This window comes from Apodemus sylvaticus, chromosome 16 (genome assembly GCF_947179515.1).
Source record: "Apodemus sylvaticus chromosome 16, mApoSyl1.1, whole genome shotgun sequence".
NCBI lineage: Eukaryota > Metazoa > Chordata > Mammalia > Rodentia > Muridae > Apodemus > Apodemus sylvaticus.
The window spans coordinates 53,848,324-53,873,836 of record NC_067487.1 but is presented as its reverse complement, the minus strand read 5'-3'; the positions used below and the strand labels follow the sequence as shown (position 1 = coordinate 53,873,836).

Here is a 25,513-nt window from a genome sequence, read left to right as displayed (position 1 = left end):
CTGAGAGACAGGAAGCAAGTTTATCTGTGCTTCAAAAGTATTGTGGAAAGGAAGTCTCAGGAAAGTTTTTTTTTTTTCCCAGAATGCATTCAATTTTCCTAATATATACACCTAAGTAGTTCCTATAACTTAAAAGAGGATTTTAAAGCCAAATGACTGAAAACATGAGGTATTCAAAAATCTAAATAAGAAGTCTCTAGTTATCAAGAACATATGTTGTCTGTGTACATGCAGGCATACATGTACACAACAAAAATTGGCACCAGTGTCCCCCTCTGTTACCCTATAACTTTTTTGTTGAGCCAGGTTCTCACACTCAATCTGAGCTCATTGACAGTCCCACAGACAGTCTGTACTGCCCGGAGATAGGATCACAGCTGGATTTTAAAGGTAGGTGTTGAGGATCTGAACTCAGGGCTTCATGCTTGTAAGACAAGTACATTACTGGCAGAGTCTCCTGCTCAGCAACACAATTACTAAATAAAAAGCACCCTGAAATAAAAGTATATTAAATAATGTGATCTTTATAAAAATATTTGAGACAGAGCCTCATTATGTAATCTTGGCCAGTCTGGAGCCCTCCACATGTAAAAGCCAGGTTTGCCTTGAACTTTTAAGAGACCTGCCTGACTCTGCCTCTTGAGTCTGGAATTAAAGGCATGTGCTACCACACCAAAAATTTTGTTTGTTTGTTTATTTTTTCAGGTTTTTGGATTTGGTTTTTTCGAGACAGGGTTTCTCTGTATATATTTGGTTTCTCAGCCAGCACTGGCTGTCCTGGAGCTGAGTCTGTAGACCAGACTGGCCTCAAATTCAGAACTCTGCCTGCCTCTGCCTCCCAGAGTGCTGGGATTACAGGTGTGCGCCACCACCGCCTGGCTTTCCCAAGAATTTTTAAATTGCATTGACATATTTATTTTCAAACACTTATTGAAGACTTACTGATTTAAAAACAGTACATAAAGTCAACACATAGTTTAGGATGAACAAAATAAATGCAATAGCCTGATATTTTATGTTTAAATTTTTAAAAATATTTTTGTATACAAAATACTGATTACTAGCAATTAGTTGCTGAAGAAATTAAGGCACATGCCCTGGGTTGGAAAGTAATATAAAGTTCCTTCCCAAATTATTAACATAAGTTTATCTTTGTGAGAAAAACCTGGGAGGCGGCTAGGTGGGTGAAGTGCTTACTCTGCAAGCATGAACACTGGCGTTCAGACCACTAGCAGCCATGTCAAAAACGCCAATGTGGCTCCACATACTTACAACCCCAGCATTAGGAAGGCAGGGAGGGGAGATCCCGGGGCTTGCTGGACAGTCATCCTACCTAAAACAGCAAGAGACTCTATCTTGAAAAGAGTAAGTGGAGAAAGACTGAGGAAGATACCCAAAGTGCGCGCGCATGCGCGCGCGCACACACACATACACACACACACACACACACACAGAGAGAGAGAGAGAGAGAGAGAGAGAGAGAGAGAGAGGAGAGAGAGGAGAGAGAGGAGAGAGAGAGAGAGAGAGAGAGAGAGAGAGAGAGAGAGAGAGAGGAGAGAGAGAGAGAGAGAGAGAGAGAAGGGGACAGGGAAGGGAGGAGATGGGGGTGTGAGTTGGAGAAGAGTAAAAGAGTAAAAGAGTAAAAGAGGATCCTGAATTTCACTCTACATGAATGTCTGAATTAATTTGAATACTGTAGCATGAAAAGCAATCTGAATCTAATGTAATTTTTTATTTAAATAAAGTTTTAAGAGCCAGACAGCCAGCCAGCTCAGCAGGTAAAAGCTCTTGGCATACAGGCCTGGTGACCTGAGTTGGAGCCCAGCATCGTGTAAAGAAGTCAGCTGCAGTGGCGTGCACCTATAATCTCATTACTTCTATACTGAGATCAGAGAGGAGAACAGGAGAACCATCTACAGGCTTTCAAGCCAGGCAGCTTGGAATATACAGCATGGCAGAAAAAGAGAGAGCTGGTCTCAACAAGGTGAAAGGAGACCACCGCCTCTCAAGTTGTCTTGTCTCTTCCATATATGAGCCAAACACATACATATATGAATACATATTTTTATCTCACATATGCCTCCATATAAGTAAATAAATAAAATAGGCTGACAGCTGAACAACTATACATATTGTTTAGCTATTGATTTCTGACTTTTATCAATTTATTTTTAGTATTATCAGTAACATACAAAGTGGGAGAGAACATTATGCACACAATTTTCAATTAAATCATACAAGTCAAATAGGAAAGAGTTAAAGGATGAGTTTATTAAGTTCAAAATAAAGTGAGGACACACAAGGTAAGACCAGAACAACATGCGGGCTTCCTTCTCCTCTGTAGCCTGTCTACTTTGTTTCTATGTCTTGCCTTTCCTACTAATTTCAGGGGGGAGGGTAACATTTGGAAAATCTATAAAATTCTCTTTCAGTAACTATAAATAACCTTTATGAAATTACATAAAACTATAGTATTCTACCAAAAGAAACTTGTTCTTAATGTTTATTTTTTTTCCAAATATCAACCTACCTCTTCTAACAATAAAAATACAATCACTAAGTGAAGACTTTAGACAAAATGACCATAGAAAGAAAACAACTATCTGTGTCTGTACCAAGTGATTTAAATTCAGCTAGAACAGAGAAACCAACAGATTAGGGACAGGGAGATGATGGCACAGCAGGTGAAGGCATCCACTCCCAAGCCTGATGCTGAGCTCACAGGACCTATTCTGTAGAAGGAGAGAGCAGGTTCCCAAGCTGTCTTCTCAAATCTACATACCTCCCAGGGTATACATACTGGCGCACAAAGTAAATGAATTTAATTTATTAAAATTTAACAGAATACATAATGACTTTATAAATGCCAAACCCAACATCACTCTTTGTCTACACAGGCACAGAAAGTAGTTAATATTCCTGTGAAAATGGCACTGTGTGCATCAGCAAGAATTTAGAGATGCAGAAATAGTACCAGGCACTCCCTAATTTTAAAAAAAAAAAAAGTTTCTTTTGATAGAATACAATAATTATTTTCACACACAAATATTAAATGCATGTATTTTCCATTCTGAACAATAAAGACAGCAATATAAACTGTAATAAATACATAATAAATATAGTAGACACTGTAGCACTAACAAAAACAAGAAATGTTCACTAGTTCCTTAATATGAATTCATAACACAGTTAACATATGGGAGGATGTACCAAATTCTTAGATGAACTGTTTCAACATTAGCATCAGTGCTTTAAAAGATGCACTATTAGCCTAACTTCATAGTTAAAGAGACAGATAAACTTGTGTATAGTGAAGAAGTGAGAGCAGATCTGAACATGAGCATCAGGATTTGCAAACACCAAAGTATATATGCTTATGGATGATTTTCATGGCATTCAAAATATTCGATCAATAAACAACCAATTAAATATAAGCCAGAAACTTTCATATCAAGTAAGCTTCTCCAGAGGATGGACAGCTCAGCAGAATCACTTAAAACATGCTTCCACCTATCTGGAGATATGGCTTGGTGGTTAAGAACATTGGCTGCTTTTCCAGAGGTCCTAAGTTCAATTCCCAGCACCCACATGGTGGCTCACAACCATTTATAATAATGGGATCTGGTGTGTAGATATATATGCAGGCAAAGTACCCATATACATAAAATATATATAAATAAAAGATGCTTCTACCACCAAAAGTGCAACTAATCTGTCTGGAACATGACTCTCCACAGAGAATGTTGAGAGGTGGCTAGCATCTCAGAAATGGCATCAAGAGGCAGGTGATGAGGTCACAGGGGACTAATGTAGTTCTTCCGGGACACCACTTAGCTGCCATGAGTGAGCTGCTATAAAAAGCAAGAGCTGGGAGTGTAGCTCAGCATTAGAACTTACCTAGCATGTACAAGCCCAGGATTCCTGCCCAAAATAAGGACAGGAAGAAAAAATAAAACAAAAACCAAAACATGGAAAAGACAGGTGAGTATTGCCTCAAAACCTGTCTCTTAGACTTAGGATTTATGGATAAAATACTACAAAAGATTTACTTTACTTTACAAAAGATGAAAATAGCAGAATATCTTCAAGTACATTATGTAGTTACATGAAAATGGCCTTATAGCCTTTGTATAACTTAAAAAACAAAATGATTTTGTTTCTTTAAAAAAAAAAACACAATTTTTTTTAAAATTTTGTTTAAAAAAGAAACAAAAACAATTTTTTTAAAGATAAAGAGATAAGACTACTATGTGGAATATCCATGTAGGAACAATCAGGTTAATCCAATCAAAACTCATGAAGCAGGAGACCAAGAAGGGTCTGCAAACTTTTGAACTTCTAGCCTCCTACACTGTGAGTCAGACCCTGTTTCTTTTTATAACGTGACTATCCTTGGTGCCTTTTTCATAACTATTTAAAAAAAAAAAACTCTTTGGAACCCACCTTACAATTTCTACCTTCAATACTACAAATCTAATGTATTTTTTAAAATCACCAAAAAGTCCAGATGTGGTGGTGCACACTTGGATTCCAGCAGTGGAAAAGCAGAAGTGAGGATCAGCTATGTCCAGTGCCAGCCTGACCCACAATCAAATTCAATCAAGCCAACTGTTCTACATAGCCAGACACCATTTTTTAACAAAAAACAAATAAACCTTCAAGAGTTTATAAATGTATAAACATGAATTCCCAAATACTAACATTGCATACACTATTCTCTGATGAGAATTTCAGGTGGAAGTACGACCAATCAAAGCAGACATAGCATATCTGATACCCAGAAAATTTTATCACAAAGCATTTTTGCCAAGAAAGCAGACATACATTTGGCTGCTTTACTACTCCCTATTTAAATCAGTCAATGAGCTTACGTTAGCCATGCCCCAACAGGACACACTTGAAGATAAAACAAAGGAAATTCAAAACTCATATGTCATATGTCTTTGTGAAACTCTTAGATTGAATATAGACAACAAGGTTTTTAATTGGTTTTTCGAAACAGGGTTTCTCTATGTGAAACTCTTAAAAACACACATACTAAACGTTTAAGTTGGAAAATGGATTGCCAATTCAGAGTAGACACCAAAGGATTTCTATCATTTGTTTCTACAAGTTATAGTTTTGGTTTAACCTATGAGTTTTAAGAAAAATTCCTTTGAAAACACTATGTAAATAAGCCTACACATTATTTTCATTAAAAAGTCAGCTGAGAGCCAGGCAATGGTGGCGCACGTTAATTTAATCCCAGCACTTGGGAGGCAGAGGCAGGTGGATTTCTGAGTTCAACGTCAGCCTGGTCTACAGAGTGAGTTCCAGGACAGCCAGGGCTATACAGAGAAACCCTGTCTCAAAAAAATTAAAAAATAAATTTAAAAAAAAAAGTCAGCTGAGGGAAACATTACCCTCTATGCAAAAATAATGTTAGCTTTTTAAAAAAAACAGAGGAATTCAAACTAAATGTTCAGAATTAGTAAAGTATTTTAGCTATGAAACTTTTAAAACAGAAAGGACACTGAAAGTTATACTGAACAACTGCAAAAAAAAAAATTAGTGGACTCATGCCATTAATTTATCATTAGGTAATGAGTCTCTGGAAATATATTAGATATAAATATCTAAATATCTAATATATTGAGGTCATCTTTCTCACACATTATCAAGTCTATAGAGTTGCTTTTATGTCTTTAAATTACAAACTAAAGTTGTGTGTGGGTGTGGGTCCTTGCACAGTGGCTGCAACAAGAAAAACAGGAAAAAAAAAGGTCATCTAGAAATGGGGTGAGAACTGACCACTGTACTCAGCACCACTGAAACAACGGGCTCGGGAAGCATGCTTCTCTGGCACCCACAGACATCGAATCATCATTTTATTATTTGATCTTTTTTTCCTTTAAGGTGTTCTTGCTGTGGCCCAGGCTGCCTTAGTTAGCCTCCAGAGTGTTTGGATTATAGCTTTATGACACAATGCCAAGCTATGTTATGCCTTAAAAGAAACCAGCTTTGGGCTAGAAGCTGCTCAGGGCTCAAGAGTACCAGCCGCTCTTCCAGAGGACCTGGGTTCCCAGCACACACATGGTGGCTCACAGTCATCTGTAACTCCAGTTCCAGAGGATCCAATGCCCTCTTGGTGTCTTCCAAGGATATTTATTGCACACACATGGTGAATACACACATATGCAGCAAAAACAACCATACACATAAACATATAGAAAAGGAAAGAAAGAAATCAAGATTTCATTTTCTTACCTATTATCAGAAGGCAGGAGAGACAGTAAAGCCAAAGCTGAAAGCTTCTTTCTTTCGGGCTGTGTGATGTTGTCCATTCGATCAACCCACATTTCAATCACGTTTCCTAAAAGCTGGTCCATCTAGAAGAAGGAAACATCTCACAGTATTTGATATTTTATTTGAACATGAGTAAGTGTTGTTGACAACTACAACCTAAAAAATAAATGGTTAAAGTTCAAGGGAATAAACACAAAAGTCATGGAATTTGGGACAAACTTTGGTTTGGAGAGAAATTTAAGAAAAACCAAAAATTGACTACAATTGATCATGAGAGACAAGGACAAGTATTCAAAACCTATATATAATGGTATTCTGAGTAATATCATTTAATACATAAATGAGACCATCTTCCTGACATACTGAAAAAGTACATTCATTTGTATTTAGATGATAGTTTTTTTCAAATTGATGATGACTGTTCAATGTTCTATAATCTGCCGATCTAATTTGCTATGTCTTCTCTCAGAGGACCAGACTGACTGCAATCCCACCCTTCAGCCTCAGAGGAAAAGAAGTAAATCACTTCCTATAACAGCTATAAAAACCAATAAACTGAAGGTGAACTAAGTGTGCACATTACCAACTGGGAGAGAGACCAGATTCTGTGTGCTGACTCAGCAGGCAAAGGCGTTCACGGATGTGTCCATCTAACAACAGGATAGACACTGATATGAAAGAAAGGCTTGGAGGTCTGAGTAACATCTCAGTGAGCGGCCTTTGGGTAGACATGCTTCTCTCTTTCCTTGCTTGGTAAAGATAAAGAAAACTGACCTATTTATGAAGTTTACTTATACATAGGTTACTACATTTACTTTAAGAAAATAAGTATTTAATGCCAAACATCCACCTTATAAATCTGGACATAAAAAATACATGGTACATTCTTATTGTTTTCTATTTTAAGATCACTACATTTTTCCTAGTTAGCAGTTAGATCATTTCTAATGAACAGGCAAGCAGCTGCTGGTTGGAATCCATCTATATGCGAGTTCCCTACATCTATGTACTGCACCTGAGATGGTCTATGCACTCAAAGAATATTTAAAATGATCAAAACAGCAACATCTGCATGGTGCTTCAAGAACTATTAAACTTAACACAGTTCCCAGTTCTAACATTGCAATCCTCTTTGTAACTCCTTTCCTTACATTAGGACCCCAAAGTTGGGATGGAATGGAAAATTAAGGTGCATATATCTAATGCAATATCATGATTTAAAAATTTGAGTCTTGTCCAACAGACAAATACACTTTTGTCAGTAACTGTGCCATTTAAAAATAAAATAAAACTTACTTTAGATTTCTATGTATGTTTTAAAGATTTTTAAACTATGTGCACATGAGGGCATCTATGCTGGGGTTTGTGCACACATAAGCAGGTATTTGGGGAAGCCAGAAGAGGGCATTGGATTCCCCAGAGCTGTAGTTACAGGAGCTGTCAAATATGGGAACTGGAGACTGCACTCAGGCCCTCAGCAAGAGCCATCTGTACTCTTAACCGCTGAGCAGTCTCTCTAGGTGCTGTATATTATTTTTAATAATCACTAAGGTATATTAGGACATAAATCAATATGACATTGTTTAAACCTAATTACTTAATAAGTAGAATAGGTGATACACATTCAGGTTTCGAGGTATTATAATATTATTATGACACTTGATCAAGTCAGTTTAGTTCATACTTGGAACATGACAATCTAATTTATACCACCATGTCTTCAATTCATATTTAATTTAAAATACAATATGCCAAGTGTAGTGGCCTCTGCCCATAATCCAGTACTTGAGAGGCTGCGGCAGTAGAACTGTGGGGCTAGTCTAGCCTACAAATGAGTTCGAAGGCAGCCTAGTCTACAGAGCAAGATACTCTCTCAGAAAGAAATGAAGCAATAAAAAGACAAAGAAGGAAATGATAAAAACAAAGGCTACATTGATATACACAGTTGAAATAAAAATTAAATCAGCAAAACCAAATACTTCAATGTAATTTTATTTAAAACCCATTTCATTTATCATAAAAGTATTTAATAAACAGCAACATTTAACGGTAAGCTGGGCAGCAGGGAACTTAATAAGCAACTGGGACACAAGGAGTCAGCAAGTGGTTCTAGTAACAGGTCAAGTATCAGTGTTTCAGCTTTGTCGACCAGAGTCTCAGTGACAATTACTCACCCATATCACCCATAAACAACGTGTAACAAATGACATGCCATCTGTCCTACAAAAACTGTCATTTTCATGTCAGTATACATTACCATAGCTTTTATTTTTTGAACTGACAAATGTAAAACCTCTTATTTCATGGTCTTTATAAAAACCAAGAGTGCACCCGGCACCTGGGCCACAGCTCGGTCATGATATAAACAGGCCCAGAATCAGGGCTCACACTCAGAAGGCAGAGGACACAATGTTCAGGAAGAATTCTCGCTTGGTGCTGCACATGCTTTGATGATAAACACATTGCTCCCAAAATTACTGAACACACAGGCAAAACCAAAGCTTAGGACATTGGAGCAGAGTTTTTACACTAAAATAAAAGTGATAAGGAATCAAAGAAAAGTGGGAGGCCAGGGTGCTCTGGGTAAAGGGTAACACACTATATGTAAGGATTTTGCAGCATGGGAGAGGAAGGTGGTTTCAAGAAACTGCAAAATAAAACAGTGACTGGCAAGGATCAAGGGTCCTACAAGGAATACAAGGAAAGACTAAAGAGCAAAGGGCTGCATTACAGTAAACTTGTTTCTATGAGTAAACACCCACTATGAGTTAAAACTCAAATCTAACTCCAAAAGAAATACCTTGAAGAGGCTTAATACCACACAATCTGAGTCCCAGAACAATTCAGAAGTAGCCAGACACTTAAATAGCCTAAAGATGGAAATCCCAAATTATTCCTTTTACATTTCTACTACAACTTCTGGTAAAAACAAATGACCTGTCAACAGGACAAATAAGGCCAAGGGCATCGCTCCTGTCCCTATGTAGAGCAGGGCTGAGGACAGTTCCAGCATTGGTACTGTTGGTAAAATGCAATGAGGGGATCTAACATCCAAGCAGACAAGGGGTTATATATACACCAAGAGATTTTAAAGGGGTCAGACATCAGACTGAACCTAACTTGTGGCTGTCTGTTCCTCCAAAATAAACTCTACAAAAGAAAACACACACACACACACACACACACACACAGTTAAAACTCAAACAATAAAATACAGGGCTGGAGAGAGTGGTTCTTAGGCAAGCACACAGGCCATATTGCTCTTTCAGAGGCCATGAGTTTGATTCTCAGCACCCACAATCAGACAGCTGGCAACTACCTGGTACTTCAACTCTAGGGAGATTTGATGCCTCTAGCCTCTGTGGTCACCGCACTTAAGTGGACATATCCACACATAGACACATGCAAACAAAATTAAAAACAGTAAACATTTTAAAAATTCAGATTTTAAAAAAGAAAAGTGTAAAACTGGGAAACAGAATGGAATATTAAGACTGGAGGAAGCTAAAAATAAAGGATAGTAGATTGTTTCCATAATACTTATTAAAGTCTCTTAAGCTTAAATAGTATTTGCTTTCAACATTACAAAGGGTGAATGGGATAACTCTAGATTTGATTATATGGGGACTAAAGCCAGGTCATTTTAACTGTTAAGTAAGAACTCTAATTTTAATGTTTAATATTTTAAAGCTTTTTAAAAAGCTCAGAACTACCTATGGATTAATTACAATAAAGTCACTTGAATTTAACCAGATCCAATGTTGATACAGAACTATAGGTCATTTTATTTTTCTGCTGTTTTGTTAATGTAGTTGATAGCTTTTCTGTTTCTACGGTATATTGTTTGTATTTCTAGCAAAATGTTAAAGTGTTAATGTTAAATTTCTAGCACAATTATTAAAGTATTTAAGTACTTTTCCCCTGGACAGAGCCTCTGAGCTCTGTAGTCAGCTCTGCCCAGTGCCCAGCGAGGGCTGTCGACAGTGGGATGAGTAAGAACAGAGGACTACACCCTGGGACATCAGACTGAGACGGAGGGCTGGGCTCTGCATTCCAACCCATCCATCTACTCACAGGATGGGCTCTCACCAACGCTCTAGTATTTCTCATATATGAGACAGGAATACAAATGTTATCATTGAGTTCTTACAGATTTAAATACTATTTGGTAAAACACATAACATTTATGCTGTGAAGTATATTGCCAGAATCACTCAAAAAGTTTACTGAATTAAACTGAACAAGCTTTTAAATAGTTCTTATCCCAGTTAAAAACAACAGACTAATGAAAACATTTCTTCTAGTAAATCACTAAAACAAAGGCTAGGGTCTCAAATCTGTGGCTTAATTCTCGATGGCAAACCCATTTACCCTGGGTCTCCTAAAACAGATTTATTTCCACCATAGATCACAGACAGCATCATTGTCTCCCTCCAGTACAAATGCATGGATTGAAAACATCAAATTCTTACAGAATATTACATATGCTATTGAGTCACACAACTGATTTTTAAATACACTTAGGCTTTTTCAAAAGTCACATTCGATTATAATGAGAACAGAAATTTCCTCAATCCATGGTTTTAAATTAAATTCATTATAGGAATGAAATTCAATAGTTCATGAATATATATATATGCAAAGTATACTGTTTGAGATTATGAATTAGTATAGAAAAACTATAGAAATAAATAAATCAAAATTCTATTCTAAAGCTAAGTAAAAATTAAATTACTAATTTTAGATGAGAACTAACTATAAGACTTTTACCAGCTATTTATAGGACCATTGTTCTTACTTTTTTAAAAAAGATTTACTTTATGTATATATCTTCAGACACACCAGAAGAAGGCATTGGATCCCATTATAGACAGTTATGAGTTGCTAGGTACTGACCTCAGTATCTCCGGAAGAGCAGTCAGTTCTCTTAACTGCTGAGCCATCTCTCTAGTCCCATTGTTCTCACTTCTACCCCAGGCAACAGGTAAAATCCATATTGTTAAAAAATGTATAATGCAAAGATTTCAAAGCTTCAAAAGAACTTATGTAAAGATTCACTATTTCAGCAACTATCTCCCATATAAATATGGTCACAGACTTCCTTAAATCTAAGCGTGCAGACTCTTACCTCCTGATTAAACTCGCGTCCCATCTCATTAAGAAGTGAAGAAAAGAAACTGGTATTCTGTAGTAAGACTCGACCCATAACAGCAAGATAGATGGACATCACTACCGGATACCTCTGCACAATTAAAATAGAGGGCATGTAAAATTGTGTTAAGGCATAACTATAAATGATTGAAAATAAAAAAAAAATCAATGATATAGTATCAACATTTAAAAAATAACATTTTCCTTCAGAGACGTAAAACAACAATTTTCTTTGTGCTGTTCTGTGTAGTGTAATCTGTCAATATTGCTTGAATTCTTAAAAAGTTTCTAAACAACTGTATTATGTGTCTATATTATTACTACTTATTTTACACAAATTAGGAGCTGAAACTAGGAATCAGAGAGATGGTTCACTGGGTAAAGTACTGCTGCGTAAGCATAAAGATGAAGGCTGGTTTGCAAGCCAGTCTAGCCAAATGGCAAACCTCAAGCTGAGAGGGGGTGGGGAGTGGGAGAGGGAGAAAGGAGGGTGAGGAGCAGTGGGAGGGAGAAAGGGAGAGAGCGGGAAAGGGCAAGGGCTAGGGCAAGACACTGACCCTACCTCAAAAAATAAAGGGGAGAGTAATTAGGCAAAGGCACAGCACAGAGGCACAGCTCAGAGCCTCTGGCCTCTGGCAAATACATATGCACCAACACCCACCCTACACACAACAGACACAAAGAAATCTACAGTTTCATAGGAGGAAACACACAGCAGATTATATTATTCTCAAAATTTACTAACTAAATATGATCCAAATGATAAAGCTTTCATTTCACAATTATCAATGAGAAAAAGATGTAGTTTTTCTAATGCTAAAGAGTAATTAAAGATAGGACCTGGAGTCCAATGTTACCCTAGAAGCTAAAGAGAATCTTACCTCGCCTTCAATAACACCTCTGAAAACATAGGGTAAAATTCGTTGAAACATTTGTGGGCCTAATACTGGATTCACTTTAAGGGCATTTTCCACAACCTAAAACCCAGAAAGACACACAGTAATATTCAACAGTGCAATTCATTGTTTCACACAAAACACAGATTATTAAACACGGCAATAAAATAAGTAACACAGCATATGTAACTTCATGAGATATGCAATATTCTAGCACTAGACACACTTCGACACTTTTATTTTTAATAACCTGTAATGTGATATAAAGTATATAATACTTAGGCATAGATACATACTTTGCAGTCGCGTGTAATCATACTATGAAAATCCAAATACATGCAGTTTGTGATATTCTGGCCCTTGCAATAGGCAAGCATCTGTAAGATGTCCCATGAATAGAAGCAGCAAAGGGGCGCACTCTTCTGTGGGGCTTGGGAGTTTGATTATGCTTTGCTTTGATTGGCTTGTGTTCATTTTCTCCAGTTTAAGACAGGGTCTTGCTATGTAGTCCAGGCTGCCCTCATATTATTGACCCTGTCTATCCCTGAGGGTTAGAATTATAGGTGTATTTCATCACACCCAACAAAAGCACTGCTTTTATTACTGGAAAACCTGGCCACAAAGCCAATACTGTTAAGAATAAGTACAGTTAGGTTTACCAAAAAATTATTAGGAGAGGGAATGTGTCATATATATATTTCACCTTAGTGACTGATCAGAGCACAGTACTGAACTCTGAGGGGCTGAGAAACACCCCAAGTCACACCCCTCATATACCCCTCTTCCCTAAAAAGCAGAGGAAAGAATAGGACCTACACCTTCAGGAAAGAGAAAAAAAGAAGCTAAAAGCAAGGCGAAAGACAATGAAGGCTGAAAAGGAAGACTACAAGAATGCTGGGGTAAAGTCCACTGAACACCAGGTGCCAGATACACTCAGGTCTTAATATCTGGACTGTTGGCCTTAACCTCATAAGAGCACGAAATGTTCTATAGAGAACAGAATTGAGTCTAGAACAAAAGGGACTCCTCAGTGACACACATAATTTAAAGCAAATAAGCAAGAAAGCAAGAGAAAGCAAGAAAGCAAGCAAGCAAGCAAGCAAGAAAGAAAGAAAGAAAGAAGGAAAGAAAGAAAGACAGACAGACAGACAGACAGACATGCTCAGGTAAACCACTATCAAATTTCAGAAAACATTAAGAAGGGTCACAGCTCTGAAGAAGGAAGGGCTTGGAAGAGAAAGCCAATGGGGGGCTGGAGAGATGGCTCAGTGGTTAAGCGCACTGGCTGCTGTTCCAGGGGTCCTGAGTTCAATTCCCAGCAACTGCATGATGGCTGACAACCATCTATAATGGAGAACCAATGCCTTCTTCTGGTATGTCTGAGGACAGTAACAGTATACTCACATACATAAAATAAACAAATCTTTTAAAAAAAAGGAAAAAGAAAAGGCCAATGGGGCTCTGGAAGACAGATTTGTCAAGGACATTAACAGAAAAGCTGCTGTGTCTGAACATAAGCTGAAGTATCTGTCACAGTTTATTGTCTAAAGTATAAAAGAAAAGGATTCTTACTAATTCCCAAGAATCAAAAGATTAGGTTATATGGAAAATAATAATCACAGCTAAATGCCCATCTCACTTTGAGCAGGAAAATAAAAACCAAACACCCTAAATACCAATCTAGCAAGAAAAGTGAGAGGACTTTGACGGACAGTGCTGAAAAGTGGTCATCCTAGATATTTTCTAGCATTAGCAACTTATGAGAGAATAGTTCAAAGGTATTGTTTACAGACATGAAATATGCAAAATAGCTAGCTACAAGCAACACCAGTAGTTATCGCTAAGTAAGAAGAAATATCTGGCAAAGATGTGTCTGATTAAGGCTTTTTAGAGAAGCCTTTTCTCTCTAAGTGACTAAATGATATCCTTTACTCCTCATGTTAAGGTTAACTCAAGGAACCCACAGGAACCGCTCGATCTCTGTTTTGGAGAATTAACAACGCGAAGTCTCACAGTCTTCTATATGAGAAGAAACAAATACTCCTGTTTATGTTTAGAGGATTAAACTCCTCTATATACATCATTCACATATGTTAAATATAAGCAACACTATCCTTTGTACATTTCCGTTTTAGGTAAACTACAGTCAATGTTGTACAAAGAATCAATAAATACCTCAAGGCTGAATCTTTGAAATTAAGTTCAGAAAGCACAGGTAGAAAAATAACTGTCTTAAAGTGTTTTGTAGAGGGATAGGCATGCTGGTGCACAACTTTAATCCTAGCACTCAGAATGCAGAGGCAGGCAACTCTCTGGGAGTTAGTTCAAGGTCAGCCTACTCTACATAACCAGTTCCAGTCCAGCTAGGGCTACATAGTGAGACCCTGTTGCAAAAACAAAACAAGTATTATATAGAAAAATGTCATTATTTGACTTTAAAAGGAAGTATGGAAAACAATCATAAAAGTATTTTTAATTATAATTTTTTTTCTATATTCTTTGTTTACATTTCAAATGACTTTCCCTTTCCCGGTTTCCCCCTCCCCATAAGTTCCCCAAGCCCATTAACTTCCCCCCCCCCTCCTATTTCTCTGTCCTGGTGTTCCCCTACAATGCTGGAACAAGCCTTTTCAGGACCGGGGACATCTCCATCCTTCTTGGGAGTCATTTGATATGTGAATTGTGTCTTGGGTATTCAGAGCTTCTGGGCTAATATCCACTTATCAGTGACTGCATTCCATGTGTGCTGTTTTGTGAATGGGTTACCTCACTTAGGATGATATTTTCCAGATCCAACCATTTGCCTAAGAATTTCATGAATTCATTGTTTTTAATTGCTGAGTAGTATTCCATTGTGTAAATATACCACATTTTCTGTATCCATTCCTCCCTTGAGGGACATCTGGGTTCTTTCCAGCTTCTGGCTATTATAAATAAGGCTGCTATGAACATAGTGGAGAATGTGTCCCATTCTAATATCAGATAAAATTGACTTTCAACCTAAAGTCTTCAAAAGAGACACTTCTTACTGGTCAAAGGAAAAATCCACCAAGAAGAACTCTCCATATTGAACAACTATGCCCCAATGCAAGGGCACCCTCATTTGTAAAAGAAACTTTACTAAGGCTCAAAGCACACATTGCACCTAACACAATAATCGTGGACAACTTCAACACTTTACTCTCCTCAATGGACAACAGATCAAGAAAACAGAAACTAAACAGGGACACAGTGAAACTAATCAAAGCATTGGACCAATTGGATTTAACAAATATATATAGAACATTTCATCCTAAAGCAAAAGAATATACCTTTTTCTCAGCAACTCATGGTACGTTCTCCACAAGACAGACCTCAACAAATATAAGAAGATCGAAATATTCCCATGCCTCCTATCAGATCACTATGGAATAAGAGTGGTCTTCAATAGCAATAAAAACAACAGAAAACCCACACACACACATGGAAACTGAACAATACTCAATGATACCTTGGTCAAGGAAGAAATAAAGAAAGAAATCAAAGACTTTTTAGCATTTAATGAAAATGAAGGCACAACATACCCAAATCTATGGGACACAATGAAAGCAGTGCTAAGAGGAAAACTCATAGTCCTGAGTGCCTCCAAAAAGAAACGGGAGAGAGCATACACTAGCAGCTTAACGACACACCTGAAAGCCCTGGAACAAAAAGAAGCTAATTCACCCAGGAGGAGTAGAAGACAGGAAATCATCAAACTCAGGGCTGAAATCAATCAAGTAGAAACAAAGAGACCCATACAAAGAATCAACAAAACCAGGAGCTGGTTTTTTGAGAAAATCAAGATAGATTAACCCTTAGCCATAAAAGTTTTAAAAAGAGAACTGGTAACAGAATTGATCAGAAGACTCAAGATAGACAATTCTAACATTTTTTCCTAGTCCTGTGTTTGAATAGAGCTGTGGAACCAAGAGTAACTATGACATGTGCTCTGACATGTAATATACATGTAGGAAATCACATGGAACAATTCTATTATTTGTTATAATGAAAATTACAGACCTTGATAATCTTATTTATAATACACATATCTACATATACAGATACAGTCACAAACTTTTTAATTTTAAAATGATAATGCCAGGATTATTAAAAGCAGCAGCATTATAAAATATCAATTTGATTTCTTTCTTTCTTTTGATTCTTATGCTATGGCCTACTGTACTTACTATATACTATGTAAGGAAGTATTCTCAGGTGACTGCCACAATATCACAATAAATACATATAATTTCTCTTAAGAAAGTTAAATATTTTTTAGCTTTTAATTTTTGATTTGTTTTTATTGTGTTCTCATAGTGCTAGCATTAGTCCTTTTACTACTTTAAATCATGTCAAACATCTATATCAGTCTAAACTCTAGCTTCCAAATTTTCTTCCATTTCCTGCTTTGTAATTACTTTTATTCATTTGGTTTACTGCTTCAATTCCATTTTTCTTTTACTCTTTAAATGGATCAATATTGTGGATAGTGGTATTGCATTATACTCTCAAAATCACTGTGAAGCTATGGAGGTTATCTCCATTTGAGACTGCAAAGTACTTCACTCAGGGTTGGATATGCCTTCATTTATCCTCGCTATTTTTAAGTAAGTAGTGTATCAATACAGATAGAACTTGCTGTACTGCCGGGCGGTGGTGGCGCACGCCTGTAATCCCAGCACTCTGGGAGGCAGAGGCAGGTGGATTTCTGAGTTTGAGGCCAGCCTGGTCTACAGAGTGAGTTCCAGGACAGCCAGGGCTACACAGAGAAACCCTGTCTCCAAAAAACCAAAAAAACAAAAAAAGAACTTGCTGTACTGTAATTTTTAATCTAATTGTTTTCAAGATGTGTTTTTATATATATATAAAATAGACTTCTCTTAAACCAAAAAAGTAAGTTTTAACTCTTCCTAAGACAACATTCATGATTTGGCCTCATACTGAATAAAAAAAATACTGACTGAGGATCTTAATAGCAGAATGTCTAGGCTTACATCATGTCTCCATTACTAGCTCTCTGACCTTGAACACTTACCTGTTAATTTTTTATCTGAAAACAATGAAAAAAACAGTACTATCATCTTGTTTACACGTAGATAACATACGCTACATGCTATGTGCTTACAAATATGTAGGACATAGTAAATAATGGTGTCATCTGTTATTATAGAATTAGACTGTCAAAAAATAGTTAATTCATCGTAAACCTTATCATAATGAAGGTATAATACTGCATGTGGATATGGCTATGAGAAGTGAGAATTTCCAAACTCACAATGCTACATGTGTACAAATGCATCTCAAATTAATGCTAACAACTCATTATTTTTAGAACATTCCTGTGCCTGTGTAAATAACCTGTATTGAGTCAAAGAGTTAACTCTAGTTTTGCTCTAACACTGATTCCTGAAACAGCCATGCTGGTCTCTTTGTTCAATTTTCTTAAAATTGTAATTTTATGCTTCAAAAAACAAAAAAGCTACTTGCAAACACTATCAGAAATTACTGTAATAGTTATGTTTAGCCAAAAACATATTGACTGGTGTATAACCTGTTCTTAAGAAACAGAATCTAGGAGATATTGAAAATGAAAATAATAAGCTAATATTAGGAGCTATAATAGAACTATAAGATTTCTCTCAGACTATAAATGAAAGTATAAAATAAACACACCATTTTCTTAAAATATCCTTTTACATCAAAAGATTTACTAGTGCTAGGTAGTACATTCCTAGTACTCAATATCCACTAATTAAATAAACCCATTTCACCTGGTTATTATTCCTGTTAAATCTATAGCATCTATGTATTGGTTTAATAAGAAATAAACATTTTGTAGTGAGTTCCACTGATAGAAAATCCACCTTGAAGATCTAAGATAATGCCAGAGTTTTCTTAACAAAAATGTAATTGTCAAGATAGAAAGACTTTGCCAGGCATAATGGTACATGCCTTTAATCCCTGCACTTGGGGGAGAGAGGAAGGTGGATCTTTATGTGTTTGAGGTCTAAGATAGCCAAAGCTACATAGTAAGACCCAGTCTAGAAAAAAATAAATAAATAAATAAGCTTTTAAAAAAGTAACTTTGTCTAGCCAGAATTTACTTCTCTTATTGTGTTTCTTAAACACAGCTAAGAAATTAGACATTTAACAGCTATAGCTTTCAAATTCCATATGTAAAATATTGATACATGTGTTGTGTATGTGTGTATATATATATTGATTTAGTTTAATCCAGTTACACATTTATGTTTACAGGTGAGCTATTATATTTATGTCATAGTATTTTTTTCATAGGTCATATAAAGATAATACATATAATTTATAGGCTATTGGTTCTTAACTGTACACGATCCCAATGAATTTAGCACTCTAACTTCAATAGCTACTAAAGTTAAAACTGTCAGTGAAGTTGTTGTCCCAAATGTAGACTAACAAACTGAGAAGGCTGTCTGTCCTCAGTAGAAGAGGGTGACTACTGCTGCTTCGCATGCGGAGACTCAGGGTCTGAGTCTGAGTCCCTGTCTGGGAGGCAGGCTGCCCTGGTGAGGGTGTAGCTCATTGGCTGGCTTCCCATGTGTGAAGACACACCTTAATTTCTATAACACTACCAAAGAACAACTGAGAACTTAAGATACACCAAATGTTGCTAGGCTTAGGGCAAGTTGGTAAAAAGCTTTTAATTCATTTCTATCCAATGAGGTTTTAGGATAAAGATTATTCCAATTAGCTAAAATTATATTAGAAGGGGGCTGGAGAGATGGCTCAGTGGTTAAGAGCACAGGCTGCTCTTCCAGAGGATCTGAGTTCAATTCCAACACCCACATGACAGCTCACAACTCTAATTCCTGTTCCAGGAGATCTGACACCCTCACTCTGACATACATGCAGTCAAATCAACAATGTACATAAAATAAAATTATGTTTATAATTTTTATTTATAAAATTATAAAATAAATAAATTATTAAAAAAACAAGACAAAACAAAAATTAGAAATCCAAAACTGCATTTTAACAGCCCTCCAGGTGACTTGTACACACACTTGAATTTAATGCCTTTGGTACAGAGGAATTAAGCCAGATGGAACACTCTCTGGAACTGTGTCGGCTTCTCTCTTTTCCAACCATCCACACTCAGGAGGCTCCAGCCTTCCCAGTAACACGTGACAATCAATGTAAAATGACAATACCTTGAGCACTTGAACTTGACCTTCTGTAGTAATCTCTGGTAGCAGCTCATAAAAGGACTGGCATAAACCTGCTGCATATGTCTGAAATCCAAACAAAGGTCAATATGTGTAAGAGCACAGCTACAATACTGAAAAAGCAAGAAACTCAATTTGGAAGGTCTCACACTCTATTCAAGAACTGGTACTAAAGGTCTAAACAACAATTTCAAGTAAGATCCCTTCTTAGGAAGATTGAAAGAGATAGCTTGTAAGTTTACTGAAACACTGATTGCTGAGCATATATTTACATATATAGTGCATTTTCTGTATTCAGTATCAGTGGAACTGGATGCTGATCCCACCCTTCCTGCAGTGAGGAATACTTACAAAGGAAATAAAATTTCTACCCACTAAAGTAACAAGACCAAATTTGAACTTTGAAAAGGTACTTTCTGATACCACAAAACCCCAAAATAATAATATATAATTATTAACAATGCAAAAGGTGTTCTGACATACCTGTAAAAATTCTGTTGATGATAAAAAGATATAGCCATTGATGATCTTAAAGCAGGTTCTGAGATTCTCTGAACTTAATTCTGCCAAAACAGTAATTATTTTTTAAAAGAGCAAATTAACTAGCTGTGCAAAATATAAGTGAAGTGATGGTTCATTTTAGTTAAAACTAAGGTGCTATAGCAACATGAAGCACTCAAGCTTGTTTCCAACCATGATTACTATTGTGACTTTGACTTTCGATGGCCCCTGAAGCAGCAAGCATGCAGCTTACCGTTTGCAAGGCAGCTGGATGGGAGCTCTAGGATAGAAGATCAGACAGGATTGATAATGCTTTATCATCAGAAAAAGAAAAAGAAAAATCTCTACAAGCACATGAAAAAGAAAAACTAAGTTACAGCAAGGGTGGTGACACACAATTATAGTTCCAGCACTCAAGAGGTTGAGGCAAGAGGATTGTGAGTTCAATGCCAGCCTGGATAAAACGAAAACAAAATAAAAGCAACTTACATGCTTTCTTTATAAATGGTCCTGACTATAATTCTAGTCAGTATCACAAGCTGGTCAGCATCTAAAAGCTGGCCAAACCCTTTACCAGTAAGTGCTCTCTGGTTCACCTCTCACTAGTAAAAGGCGACTGAGAAAGGCTTTCTTCCCTTCTGTCCATTTGGAACAAAGTTAGGAAGCACATGGCCCAAGACTTTTCATTTCAAACCGAAAATTTAGTTGGGTCCTATGGTTTCCTGGTTTATAAAGAAAAGTATGTAGAGACCAAGCATGTTCAATTCTTAGTGGGAAAGACGGCAATGCAGGGTTGCAGTGTGAAGCTAACCATGAAAGCGTGTGACCCTGCCGTGTGAAGGTTCCGGCTGCCGGTCTCGCTGGCCAGACGTGCACTCCATATGATCGCCAACTTAGGTAGAGCAGAGCTAAACAGGGCCTTAGCCAGAGGACACAAGGTCATACAAAGCAAACTTCCTTTCTTTCCCTAAAACAACTAAAAGACAGCGCTTTCTATGGAATCAGCAGGAAGTAGTGGTGCTGCCTTTGGGAATGACTGCATGCCAAGGGGAAGTAGCAAAGGGCAATTTAATGAAAACCAGACTTTGGGTTATTACTTGAGAATTCTTCTAATCTGAGGAGGAATGAGGAATGAAAGATAATTTTTAAAAGGCCCTCAAGAAAAGAAAGTGGGGAGGAAGGGGGAAGGGAATAGAGAGGAAACAGCCTTGGGAGAAATGAAGTGATTAATGGCACTATCTAGTCATCACCGTCCTCTATCCTGTGAAAGTTCTACTGTAATCAGTCACAGCTGTGTCCGCTCACGTCCGCTCCTGTTTTCAAAGAATCTCTACTTTTCTAAACTACAACTAGAATTTTCACTTCTGATAAAATTTCTCAATATAAGTAAATTCTTATCCAACGGTCCAAATTTGGGGATTTTCTATCAAGATAATTGCCTAGAACAATAGTCAACGAAGTTTTAATAAAAGAATTACAGATGCTTCATGGCTGAGTCTCCATGGGAACTGAGGGCTAGGGAGAGACTCAGTGAGCCCCTGACTTCCTGCATAAGCACGAGGCTCTGCACGGGGGGCCACACCCCTCCATAAGAAGCTAGTCATGGCAGCGAGTGACGAACAAACGTCAGTGCAGGGCGGCGGAGCACGGGGAGCCCACAGACTTACTGGCCAGCAAGGCTAGCCGACGAGTGAGCTCCGGCTGAGTGACAGACCGTCACACGAAACAGAGGTAGTAACAAGAAGGGCCAGGAGCTAGGGGCACTTGCTATTCACTCAGGAGATCCAAGTCCTAGCACCCACGTAAAGCAGAACATCTGGTAATGCCTGTAACTTTAGCTCCAAGGGGTATGACACTCTCTTTAGGCATGCACACATGTATGGGAACATTTACATCAACACATACTCATTTACACAAACAAGAGTAACAGAGAAAATTCCTGACCCAGTCTCCACAGATGCATGTACAGGTGTACACACCAGTAGACACACACATACAGCACACATACACAAGAATTAAAAATCAAATTTTAAAAAATAATCAAAGGGCCAGTAAACTGAACTGTGTATAATTAGTATGTGTATAATTAAATATGCCATAAATTTAAGTGTGCAATTGACTTGGCAAATTCACTTACTAGGATGACTTTATACTCAAAGCATTATTTTTAAGAGAGTCTAAGCTAGGGGTGTAAGTCAATGGAAGGCCGCACTAACCAGTGAGGTGAAAACTGTGGTCCAACATTCCCCACCACCCGGACGGACAGATAGATGGACGGACGGACGGATGGATGGATGGATGGATGGATGGATGGATGGATAGATAAGACAGACAGACAAATAGTGCTGATATGCTTTAGAATGGTTCCTCACGTGTAATGGTTCCTCACGTGTAAGAAAAAGTACTGATTTACTATTTGTGGCTTGCATATGCTTGGCACAGGGACTGGCACTATTTGGAGGTGTGGCCTTGTTGGAGTAGGTGTGTCACTGTGGGAGTGGGCTTTAAGACCCTAGTCCTAGCTTCCTGGAAAAGAGTCTTCCACTAGCAGCCTTCAGATGAAGATATAGAACTCTTAGCTTCTCCTGCACCATGCCTGCCTGGATGCTGCCATGTTCCTACCTTAATAATACTGAACTGAACCTCTGAACCTGTAAGCCAGCCCCAATTCAATGTTGTCCTCTGTAAGACTTGCCTTGGTCAAGGTGTCTGTTCACAGCAGTAAAACCCTAAGGCACTATATTATTACTATGAAAATAATGTTGATACTAGGTAGAATCTAGATACATCTCTGAAAGACTGAAAGAGTTAAGTGGATAGAACTCTCAGAATCATGTCAAATGTGATGTTCGGAACTGTATAGTGCTGAGGGAATTACAGCTCAATGGAAAGAGGCAGTCTAGCATGTGTGAGGCCATGTTAAGTTGACAGGGACAACACATACATTATGTGTGTTTAGCAAACATACTTCAGCAAACTATATGTGACACTAAAACTTCAGTGGTTCCTTAGCCAAAGCAAAAGTATGTACAATGCTTAAACAGCCAACAGCACAAACTCCCTGTGTAAAGTGAACTGAGTGAAACTATGTTATAAAGAAGCAGTTTCAAAATATATTCTTCAAGTAGCATTTAGAAGAACTATCAAACAAAATTCATCAAGCAAAGTTCAAGTTCAACTTGTAGTGAGTTTATATCTTAGTTTAATTGAATTTTTTTCCATAAAGCAATGTTATTTAGTGTTTACTTTTAAATTAATGGAAGGTACTTCAAAAATATATGTAATAATTTCTATAAAAACACTAACTTGTCAATATATGGGACTTATAAAAGGGAAGGGGTAACTTTAAAGTCAGGAAAAATACTTTTTGGCTATGGTTACATTATCAAACATCTCAGTAAGATCTGAAGACATACCAAGAAGAGGTGACATGTTCTGAAATATACGAAGCAGTTCTGGTGTGACACATGGGCTGTTCTCCAATGTCACTAACCTAGGGTGAAAAACACAATGAATGCACTTCTGACATCCACTCACACCATTAAAACAACTCAAGTACAAAAACATTTCATTTAGGGAAGCAATGTGACGTGTGTAAAGCTCCTGGCAACATCCCCAATCTGTGTGCATGCACACCCACACGGGGGCCTCGGGGCAGCCTGGGTACCGTTCTTCAGGTACTTGCCACTTCTTATTTTTTCTGACATGTTCTCTCACCGACCAAGAACTCAGCATTTATCTAAGTTTACTAGCCAGCAAGCCCACCCTGGATGCAGCTATCTCTGCAATCCCTAGTGTTGGGGTGACAGCAAACATGCCACCAAGCCCAAGTGTGGTGTTTTCCTTCCCTCCCTTCTTTCTTTTTAGTGTGCTCTAGGAATTGAATTCACATCTTCATGCTTTCAAGTCATGCTAAATTATTCTTCAGTCTATCTCTCTCTTTCTCTCTCTCTCTCTCATATATATATATACACATACATACATATATGTATATATATATATACACATACATACATATATGTATATATATACACACATATTTTTCTATATATACATATATTTCTATATATACAGTAAAAATAATACTGTATGCTAAAATAAAAATAATTTTACACAAAATCATTATTGTTATGCTGATGCAAGAGGGATAAAGTTATTCTGTTCTAAATTTTCTGATCAAATCTGTGTTCCTCCAATGACAAACTGGCTAATGAACTAGTAAAACAACTAATGTTGCATGCTTTCTAAAGATGAATTGTTCTTTATAGCAACGACGTATCAAACTTTTGCTCAATGCAAAGACAAGGTAAATTAAAAAAATTTGATAACTGAATTTTAAAATGGAATATAACTGCCATAATTATTATATAATATGATTCATGAAAAAAAGTTTAAATAATATTTTTTTCCTTTTTGTAGTTAAGTATGGTCTCAGGCACAGTAAACAAGCACTTTACCACTGAACACCATTAAGCCCTAAATTTATTAAATAAACAACATAAAAAAAGTGTTGCATAATCAGAGTATTTCTTCAAAAGTACAATTTTTTTCAAAAATGTAGCAATACAAAAAAATACCAACACACAGAAAAAAATAAATTAAATATTTCAGTAAGTTAGAACCAAGAAAGCAAAATAATATTGTGACGTATTCATCTGACAGGATAAACAAACATGTATGTAAAAATAGTCATTCTTATGTCATCGTGGTAATGGTGCTTGAATTATTGCAAAAGTGCAGCTATTGTCCTAAAAATTCATAGTAAGTTATAGCAGTAATGTGATAAAGTTAGACCTTAATGACATACTTCTATAACTGCCAACATAACGTCAGAGCAATTATATCACTGAAAAGTGCAGCACTACAGTAAACGTAGGATATTATGGATTAAAACTTGTGAAATATGAGCAATAAATAATACTCCAGGATGAATCTGCAGCCTCAACTTGGGTTCAGTTCCCAGCAACCCTGACTCGAGTAGCTCATAACTGCTTGAATCTCCAGTTCCTGCTGAATCTGACACCCTCTTCAGGTCTCCACAGGCTCTAAACTTCACAGAATACGCTTACATATACACATAATTTAAATAATAGCCACAGTATATTTTTTTTGTCCAAAACCAAAATAAGTATGTATATACAGGCTTATACCTGAGGAGTAATCTGAGGATTAATTATATTCTAAACTATAAAAGAATCACTGACCCCAAAGCATGGGTCCATTCAAATCGCCAAAGAGTAAATACCATTCTTTTTATGTTTTTCTTTCTTTTATACATATGTATATGCATGTATGCATGTATAAATGTATATGTGTGAATGTGGTGTGTGTGTGTGTGTGTGTGTTGACTGTATGTATGTCTGTGCACCATGTGTGTGCCTAGTGCCTGCAGTGACCAGAAGGGGTCACAGACAGTTGTGAGCCACCGTGTGGGTGCTAGAAGTCGCCCCAGTC

At 37.1% G+C, this 25,513-nt stretch overlaps 1 protein-coding gene across 3 annotated transcripts in view; it reads right to left on the bottom strand.

The window, feature by feature from the left end:
- Window positions 1–25,513, bottom strand: part of Ipo11 (importin 11) — a 152,190-nt gene that overhangs the window by 48,098 nt on the left and 78,579 nt on the right. For all 3 annotated transcript variants that reach the window (XM_052159462.1, XM_052159463.1, XM_052159464.1), the window contains 6 exons: window positions 23,476–23,552; window positions 20,042–20,121; window positions 19,544–19,624; window positions 12,318–12,413; window positions 11,414–11,527; window positions 6,247–6,368 (listed from right to left, as the gene is read on the bottom strand). In XM_052159462.1, the coding sequence (XP_052015422.1) occupies window positions 6,247–6,368; window positions 11,414–11,527; window positions 12,318–12,413; window positions 19,544–19,624; window positions 20,042–20,121; window positions 23,476–23,552 (570 nt within the window). The remainder of the gene's footprint in view (window positions 1–6,246; window positions 6,369–11,413; window positions 11,528–12,317; window positions 12,414–19,543; window positions 19,625–20,041; window positions 20,122–23,475; window positions 23,553–25,513) is intronic.